Genomic DNA, 10,098 nt, shown 5'->3' with positions numbered 1-10,098 from the left:
ATCCCGCTTATTACACGGCCACATTCTCAACAAAGTAATGACATGACTTCCAATATTAATTGAAATGCTTTTAAGGCTTTAGAAAATGATTTTATTGATTTAAAAAATAGTTGTATGTATTTATTTAAATTGACATGCATCCGCTAAGAAAAATAGTCCTGTCATTTCACAACAACCTATTTGTGTATGTGTACATTTTGTGTGTTCATGTTGCTTTATAATGACATGATTCTGTGTGTGTCAGGGACAAGGCTGGAGGCTACGGTATTCAGGCTCTCGGTGGGATGTTTGTAGAGTACGTTCATGGAGACTTCCTCAATGTTGTGGGTTTCCCCCTCAACCACTTCTGCAAGCAGTTGGACCTTATTTACAACTCCTCTACTTCCTCCTCGGACCAAGAAAATTCAACAGTCTGGCTGAGCCACAACGGCAATCACGCTATCTCGAATCTCACTCAGCCTTCATCTGCCAACCATACACACCACATCCAGAGCAGCCCGTCAGCCAGTCCTGTGCATAAGGTTCTTTTTCTCGCCCTATAAGCACAACCTGCTAACTCTTTTGTCTTTTATGTATAAGTAACAGTCTCCCCTTTATAGGTGAAGAGGAAAAGCAGTGAAACTGAATTGAATGAGAGTTCCATGACGTTGGTCAACCGCCTGTCCAAACATACCGGTGACAAAGATTCTGCGAATACAACATTACCACTGATGACCAGCAGAGGGCAGGTAAAGGAGCTCAATGTGACGGAGCCTGAGGACGGTGAACCAAAAAAAGAAGACTTGCAGCGAATCTGTGATTTATTGGATGGATTTAGAGCCTCAAAGGTAATTGGGAATAGACCTGGTATTCATATGTTGATAAAGGATATTTTTCATATTGAAATATTAATGTAAGTCATTGTTGTGTTTACTTATAGAGGATGTAATGAAGCATTTAGCTCTACTTAAAGAATAATCCTGATTTGCTCTCTTGCTGAGAGTTAGATAAAGTAGTTAATACAACGTTCATATATGTATTTATAGTATTAAGCCACAGCCTTGATACACAAATTTAAGTTGATGGATATAAAACAAATCAAGCACCTCTTATCCATTCAAATACATAAAAAAATAATATATATATAATCAAAACCAAAGAAAAGTGTAAAATAAGGACATTTTTGTATTCACAAGGTTCCTTTTTTTAATATTTTTTTCACAATCTACAAGTATAAAACAATCTTGAATTCACAATCCGATTCAGAAAATAAAGTCACACTTTGCTTCTGTGTCTATTCTTCCGTTTCCAAAAATCCAGGCACTGTTTACGGCATCCAAGATGTGTGTGTTTGACGTGCTGCACAGCAGGCCGGGGGGGCTGGAGGCAGCACAGGTGGCCCAGGAGATCAAAGCCTCCCTGAAGGGCACTGAATGCCTGCTGGAGGCATGTGTGTCTCTGGGTCTGCTGAGGAGCAAAGAGAGAAGTTAGTCAGATACGATGATGGTTATTTAAAGAGACAGAGATTAGTACTTAACTTAAAACAAGCCTCATGTTTTATTGTGTCTCCACTCCAGTGTACGAGAACACGGATCTGTCCACTCGCTTTTTGCTGTCGGATGCTCCTTTTTCGCTGCGGAGCCAAATTCTGCATTATAACGACACAGTGTGGCCTATTTTCTCCCACCTTGAGAGTGGCGTACTGGAGGGAGTCAGCCAGCGTGACAAGGCTTTAAGCCAGACATCCAAGGACCAGGTGATTATCTCTATGTTCAGATGGATAAAATGTGGGGAGAGACACCCTTTACAGATTCTATTTTTGTTGTTCCACTATGTCATTTGTTTCTATTTAAAGGACACTCTCCGCAGCAGCCAAGACAGCAAACTGAGATTCATGAATGCCATGCACAACATTGCTAAAGTTACAGGGAAAGCTATAGCAACAGCCTTTGACCTCTCAAGTTTTAGAACTGCCTGCGACCTTGGAGGTAAGGAGAGACACTTAAGGTTTAAAATGGTGTCTTTGAGTAATAAACCATTCCTTTACAAAACATAATTTTGTTTTTTCCAGGATGCACTGGGGCCATGGCCGACGAGTTCACTAAAGCCCATCCTGGATTGTCTGTGACAGTTTTTGACTTGCCAACAGTTGTTCAGCTGAGGGAACATTTCCAACCTCTGCACACAGACAACAGGGTGTCATTTGTAGCAGGTCAGTTTGCGTATCATCATTCAAATAAACTCTCTGACTAATGCAGCTTATTCTGTGGGTCTCAAATATCAAAGTTATAATCTCACTCTCTCTATGGTCCTAATTTATGTATTATGGCTCCTCTGTATCAACAGGAGACTTCTTTAAAGATGATTTGCCGAAAGCAGACTTGTACATCCTGGCAAGAATTCTCCACGACTGCTCCGATGAGAAACTGGATATTCTGCTGAGCAAAATCGCGGATGCTTGCACACCAGGTAAAACTCTTACAGTTTTGTACTCCATACTTGACTGATAACATTACTTTATTTATGATTAGTATAACATTCTCAGTCATGGGAAATCTCATGTGAAACTTACAGCAGGATGACGCCCACATTCTGATAAGGTCATATCTAAGATCGTCTACAGTTCACTTTGGTTTCAATAACCTGCAGCGTCTGTGGAACTGCTGCTGCTGTAACCTGCTTTTGTCAGGGTTGAACTGATAACAAATCTGTGACATTTAGCAAAAAGGCAGGTCGATTTCATAGCCAAGCCAAAATACTTACTATCGCCACTTTTGTTTACCTTCTTGACCTTTAGTCTTTTCCTAAAGCAAATGAATGCAAGGGGGGCCAGGGATTACAAAACAACCACCTACTTTTATAAAGTTGTACATCTACTTACACATCATGCACTTGCTCTATGCTGCCAGGCTGCGGGCTCCTGCTGAGTGAGATCTTCCTGGATGAAGACAGAAAGGGCCCTAGTCGCGGGCTGCTCCAGGCCCTCGGCATGGGCGAGGGGAAACAGAGGAGCGCCACCGAATACAGTCTGCTTTTGAAGAGCCACGGCTTCATGACGGCACATGTCAGATATACAGGAAACCTCCTGGATGCTATGCTCTGCATCAAAGCGTGACGGACCAAATATCAGTTAATTATTTAGGTATTGGACCATAACAGAGATATGTTTTATAAATCATTTTCTTGTGCTCTAAGGTCCGTAATTATAATTTTTTTGGACCTTAGGGACAGATAACCAGTACTCAGACTCTCTGTAAACTCTGATTTGGGGACAGGCAAGTTGTTCACTCTACTATGTACTTCCTTGATGATTTTATGGGATTCAAATTTAGCATTTGAATAATGCACACTAATGATCATGTTTTTCATTGTTTAGTTTTTCACAAATGATAAGAGCCTTTGTAAAGGTAGGAGTAAAATAGATAATGCAAAGCATTACCAGGAAAATGTAACTAATCACCAAAATGAAAAGTATTCATAATGCAAGATAACCACTTTCAGATTGTTTAAATGATTAAATAGTACAAGTACTTATTCATAAGGGTTTAATTTGAATAATTGTATATAATGAAGGGTAGTTCATTTATTATTTATGTTGATTATATAGTATTGTCTTTTTATTGTTGCCTGTACTTTTTACAGCTAAACATAAAAGTATCTTTCTGTAAACTCTGTGTAGATTCCTCATTCCAAAAACATTCACACTGTGGTCCGCTGGATGACGAATGTGGCTAGAGAGTTCATCCTGCCTCTTAAAAACTCTGAAGTGTCATATTATGATGATGTAATATGGAGGCAATGAGAGTTACGGAAGAAATAACAAAAATGTAAGCAGCATTAACGCCTAAGTAGGATGGCATTTGTACAGATTATGCGTCTCCCCTGTGGACATGACTTCATGTTTACATCAACTTTATAGGAGGCAGATTTCCAGTGATTACCAACCCAAGCCTTCTTCAATGGAGTCACGTCAGACCATTCTCTGAAGTACATGTGCAGCATTCATCTTGCTCTTGTATGCACTATTTAAACACAGTGTACATTATTGCCACATTTGGTCTGTTTGATCATAATTGCCCTTTTTTGCAAAGAATGATCAAACTCCGACCACCTATTCTCTGACGCTAATCTTCCCCAAATTAAAGCTGCAGAGAAAATACTTTGCTTGTCACATCTTAACTTACACAGCTAAGTGATATTTGATACTTTTAAAAGAAACCCAAATATTTATTTTGCAGTTAAAAGAAATGGACAGTGCTGTAAAACCTTGCTCTGTCAGTAAATCTCCTCAAGATGGCAGCGCAAACCTGCAGATCTCTCCAGCAAAGAGTTACAGTTTAATTATTTCCAGTGAATGTGTATGGAGATAGTTTGCACATTAAGTGAAAGTACGCTTTCAAAATTAACTTAATGTTTCCAAGCTATGGAATTAATGTGTGCATAGAAACATATTTCAGCATGCCTTAATTCCTCACCGATATACTGCATGTGTTTTAAAGCAGCCAAACAGCTGATGGGAGTGTGGGAATATATCTGGCCAGAAGAAATAAATCTTATTCTTTGTGACACAGAAAGTGTATCCGGACTACTTTTCATTTTGGATCCCTCTCTTCAGTATTTTCTTAGAAGGGTAATAAGGGTGGTCATGTTATTCATGGCTATTTTCTTGTCAGTCTGGGCTCATGCTCTTTGTGACATCTAATTGATTGCCATTACTCAGATTTTCTTCTTTTGATGAGGAGAGACAGGGGGAGGGTGGACCTAAGTTCAAATATGACAGTGTAAATCACATACGGTTTATTTTATTCTTTACACACATTGAATGCATCAAAACATAATATATTGCAATACTTTCCTGCCACAATGATTGTGAAAGTTTGTATTGATTCAATAAATCTGGTACTTCATACACATTGCATTACTGATCAGTTATTTTTTAGGACACCAGATTGTTGTGTATCAGGAGAACGTCAAGCTGGTGAAACACAGACTAGCGTGACAAATCAAACAACTGAGTCTCTTGTTCCCTTAAAACATGATGAAGCATTTCCATGAAAGGATCTGCATAACCGTTCACTTCCAGTGTCCCATCTGCACCCATTCACCCTCAAACGCCTTGACTTTTGTGTACAAGTATCAACTCCAAAGCCTTTGCAAGGCTCTTCTAATGAAAACCATTCAAGTCAATCAAGTTTACCAGAGACCAAAGGCCAGTGTAATTTGGGAAAATTGCTGAAACTCCAAAGTAATCTTCTGTAATGTGATCTTGCCTATTGAACACTGGCAGTACTGTACGTGTCGGATAAGAGCTCAGTCATTTTCTTCAAATGCAGTCTTGACAAGCAGCATGGATATGCACCTGCAAGTAATCATCATTCTAGTGTTAAGTGCTTTGATATTAAAATGACTGATTTAAAACCATTTGCTGCTAGTAGATAGCGATTTGAAAACACTTCCATATGTTGATAGTGGGGATAAGCTGGGTTTGTGAACTGAGTGGACTGCATGTTATGTTCAATGGTAACAGTCAGTGAGAACACATCATGGAAAAGTCACAAGTTCAGTTATACAGTTGAGAAAGGAGGCTATACATTAAATAAGAATGATGTAATCAAAGCCTGAACAATTATGGGGGCACAGTTTAATGGAATTTAATATATGGCTTGCCTTGTGGTGTAAACTTGTAAGTTTTGTGTAACTTCTAGTGTAACCACTTGGGGGCCACATTGGCTAAAAGAAACTCCACAAGAGGCTGATTTTAGCAAGTTATATTGGCTGTTGACACTATTATCAAATTGACAGGAAATACTGAGGTATTTGAAATGTTGCAGATAGCCATATCAGACTTTTAATTAAACAATATAAAGTATCTTTGTGTATACCGAAAGCATCTCTGTGACTTTGTGAAGGATACACAGAATCCAAATGGTCGCAAGCAGAACAACAAACACTCTCTAACTCTCTAATCACTCCGTTTTTTAAAATGTGTTTCTCAAAACTGAACTCATGCTTGGGCACCTGTTTCAAAGAACAGGCTTGTTTTTCAAAGTCCTCCTCCTCTGTCAACAAACAGAATAAGCTCGATGATGGCTGGCTCCTCAACCCACATCTGATTTCAGCAAATGTGAAATTGTTCAAAGTGAGTCGTGCTTCATTGATTTGTTTCAAGGCAGAGGAAAAATAACCTCGGGGCTTCTACCAGTTAGAAATAACAATGGAGTCCTTCGCTGCCGTTTGTACTTTTCTGGCCTGACATCAGTAGCAGATTTGGGTTTTCTCTGTAGATTTAACTGCTGGTTGGGACTATGTGAAAGTAGTGCTTTTTCTATATGCCTGATTTAAACGTTTTGATTTTAATTTGTTTAAATGATCCCAATAGATCCAGATTCTTCCTGGGAGTTAGAAGAACAATTGATAGCCTACCAACTGTGCCATATGCTAATCAGTAGAAATTGAGTAGCTAACTGTAGCTTAGCATTGCTCTGTACAACATTAAAAAAAACACGCCAATTACACGCAGTTCTAACGCTCACTAATTTTTTTTTGTGCTAACCAGTCCACAAACATACATATTAAACAACAAGTTGAGGTTTTAAAAGGAGTCAGGCCTTCGTGCTAGAAGTATTTCTTGAGGATTATCAGTACTGAGACTCCCTGGAAACTCCCTGCTAGTTAGCCTACATGGAAACCTCATGGTGACCCAAGGACTGCTGGAGGTACAGTATGTAAAAAACACAACCTTTTACATTTATGTTTGTGTATGAACTACTAAAACAAGATATTACACTGGAGAGGTGTTCATAGGCATCATTTGGAACTTTAGAAAGAGCCATGCTAGCTGTTTCCAGTTTCTAGCTAAGCTAAGCTAACTCCTTCCTGACTTTAGCTTAGGGAAGAGTGGTATTCAGAGGTGGAAGAAGTCAGATCTTGTATTTTAATTTAAAGTAGAATAACAAGAGTGTGGGAATGCTATGTTACAAGTAAAAGTCCTGCAATCAAATGTTACTCAAGTAAAAGTACAAGTAAAAAAAGTACTCATAGATTGGCCCATTTCAGAACAATGTGTATCATGTTTTGATCATAATTATTGATGCATTTAAGTGTTATCAAAGCTGGTAAAGGTGCAGTTAGTCTGAATTACTTTGTATGCTGCAGGTTAGCTTGTGAAATGTACTCCAGGTGCAACTAAAGTCTTATTTAAGAGTTTATTATATTTCACATCATTATTCCAAATCTGTAAAGTAACTAAAGGTATCAAATAAATGTAGTGGAGTAAAAGTACACAATATACCTCCTAATTGTAGTTGGGTAGAAGTACAAAGTAACAAAAAATGTAAATACTCAAGTAAAGTAAACCCCTCAAGATTATACTTGACTGAATGTACCTATTTACTTCACCACTGGTGATATGTGGTTGTATTTGTTTGGAGGGGAAGCGGATAAGGGTATTTCCCAATGTGTTTAACTAATACTTTAAACAAACAAAAAACTAGAACATAATTACTACGTGTATATCATATCGCTCACAGTGTAATAGCGAAAACGTCACCATTTAGCTCACAATCAGAACCCACTTGCCCCCTGCTAAAAGCTAACAACAATCTCATTAACATATGGAAACATTTGTGGCGGTCAAATACAAGGTACTGTCTCCCCTTCCTGTCTCCATGTGATGTGTGAGGTGTCACTCAGAGATACAGTAGGGGCGGAGACTCTGTGTGCAGAAATGGTTGGTGACAGGGCTTTCATCCGACCCACTGAGTGCTCTTTGTTGTTATTTTGGGAGCTCTCATGGGTGCAATCTGAGAGAGCAGCAGACAGACGGGTCTCATCTTTGCACGAACACACACACACACACACACACACACACACACACACACACACACACACACACACACACACACACACACACACACACACACACACACACACACACACACACATTAGGCAGAAATGCACACAGCCAGGCACCTGCATATACAAAAAAAAAATAATGACATGCTCACTGTCATGTCAATCAAATTGGCTGCTTTTCTGGAGGTGTACACATGGAGAATCCATTAATTGTCAGTAATGAAGACATAATAAGAATATTTCACAACAGAAGAATTATTTGTTCCACATTCTCTAATATAATATGTATGAAAGACAATTTCTGCCATTAAAAAGAAAGAAAAACATGATAAATTAGTCAAAATAAAAATAAGTAAGTCAAATTATGATTTCCCTTATCCGTGTCACTCACTTTATGATCATTTTAACTTGTTTTTCATTGGGTTGATTCTTTCTTTTTTAGTCTTAAAATAAAAAATGTTAAGTGAGTACAAAAGTAAGGCTTGTTGTTTTGTAGTCAAATCTGATTTATTACATTTTTTATAAGATAAGCTACTATTATGTTGTCAACTTAACCTGAGGCCTCAGCTAACACATACTTTGCGGTAAAAGTACTTTAAATATTTTTTATTATCTGCCTAGGTTTTGTGGTATTTTATAAGCATGGTCCCTGGCTGGACTTTTACTGATTTTGTTGTTTATAGTTACGTTCACCACCCTTAAGTTCACGGGTCTTTACGTTACTTGGGTGTCGTTACCATGACTCAAGATTTTAATAATTGAAGCATAAATACAACATTTCATTCTACCCCATTGTGGTAGTTCAGCGCCAGGATATTAAAACAATCTTGGTGCATGAAACCAAAATGATTGTTATTGCTTTAAGCTAATCTTACCCTTTTAAAGAATAAAAAAAAATGGAAGAAAAACAACCAGCATATTCCTATCACAGTTATGCGTTTGAAATTTAGACTGCATGAATGGAAATGAAAGTCTCCCGTTAACAGCTTAAGTCTATTTGATTTCACATTCAAACAATGACAGTGATCATAACCTCTGACAGTGTAAGATGCAAAACAAATGTTTAGCCTATCAATGGTGTGTGCCGATAAGATATTTATGGGGTTGACAAAAGTGTCTTTGCGTCTGTCTTGATGTTTGTTATCACGAGTTCAAGGTGCTTCCGCTGCGGCCTCTGACACGGATCACAGGCGGCTGCTGTTTAAAACAAGTGAGGAGATATCTTCCTCTCACTGTGCGATGATGACCCTTGCTCCTAACCCCCTCCAGCAGCAGTTCATCCTCCAAACAATAACAATCAATTCCCTCCACATCTGACAGAGCCGGAGAACAACTTATAAATGATATGCATCTCCTGCTGGTCCCATGGCAACCGCCTTGACTTTATTGTTGCGTTTCTTTGATCCCGCCAAGCTTTGATTCATTTCTCTTTCACCCTTTTAGCTAAACATATCATGTGAATTTGAAGCTTTGTTCCTGACAGTCCCCGTCTTACCTCGCTCTCTCCACAGGCTCCTGACGCCTCCCAGAGGAGCCGCGGAGGAGGAGAGGAATTCCACTGGATTCAAAGACTTCTCCGGGTTGCTTTTGACTCTTCCGCCTGCCTTGCCTTCCCCCGCTCCTCATGTTGACCTGTTCCCCGTGATCCCCTTGCCAAACCATCTTCCTGGCCCTGAGGGACTGTGGCTGAATGTGCACAAGCATACACATGGAGGGGTTTCAGCTTCTATTCCAGAGAAGCTCCAATGGTACGTTCCTCTGCATGTCCAGGCCTTTGATTTAGTAAATAAGGAGAATGAACTTTGGTCTGAGTCATTGGGTGTTTTTCATAAAGTTGTTTGACGTGGCTGTTGATACGTGGCCAGGTTTCTTACACACGATGGGCACTCTCATGAATTTCATTAAGAAAATGTATTGCAGGCACTTGTGTAACGACTCATCTTCAAAAGAATGGGACATTATATCTAAAGGACTTTCACCAAATGAGAACGTAATGAAAAGTGAAAAGTGTGTGTTTTCTCAGTTCCATCTGGTTTCAATCATGGCAATATCCTAAACATGACCAGTTCTTTGAATCAGCTACCCTCAGCTTGCCTCCCAGATGTTAGGCACTCATTATTCCAGTCAGGCCTCTCCGACAGTTACACAAAGTCCAACATTTTCACCAGTAGAGCCCAAATAGGAGTCAGCCTACACACAGTCACCTTATAATCACATTAGTTTTCACCATTATAATGTTAGAATGTAGTGAAAGTTGGCACCATA

The 10,098-nt window shown here is 39.1% G+C and overlaps 1 protein-coding gene across 1 annotated transcript in view; it reads left to right on the top strand.

The window, feature by feature from the left end:
* Positions 1–4,872, top strand: part of LOC104960522 (N-acetylserotonin O-methyltransferase-like protein) — a 6,953-nt gene extending 2,081 nt beyond the window's left edge. The window contains exons 3-10 of the mRNA XM_010788603.1: positions 245–521; positions 600–827; positions 1,300–1,465; positions 1,557–1,735; positions 1,835–1,967; positions 2,051–2,191; positions 2,326–2,448; positions 2,889–4,872. Of these exons, the coding sequence (XP_010786905.1) occupies positions 245–521; positions 600–827; positions 1,300–1,465; positions 1,557–1,735; positions 1,835–1,967; positions 2,051–2,191; positions 2,326–2,448; positions 2,889–3,094 (1,453 nt within the window). The 3' untranslated portion in view covers positions 3,095–4,872. The remainder of the gene's footprint in view (positions 1–244; positions 522–599; positions 828–1,299; positions 1,466–1,556; positions 1,736–1,834; positions 1,968–2,050; positions 2,192–2,325; positions 2,449–2,888) is intronic.
* The last annotated feature ends 5,226 nt before the right edge of the window (positions 4,873–10,098 follow it).

Source organism: Notothenia coriiceps, unplaced genomic scaffold, assembly GCF_000735185.1.
Source record: "Notothenia coriiceps isolate Sejong01 unplaced genomic scaffold, NC01 NC01_scaffold00031885, whole genome shotgun sequence".
Classification (NCBI taxonomy): Eukaryota; Metazoa; Chordata; class Actinopteri; order Perciformes; family Nototheniidae; genus Notothenia; species Notothenia coriiceps.
The sequence above is the reverse complement of the archived record's forward strand: the minus strand, read 5'-3'. Positions and strand labels throughout refer to the sequence as shown.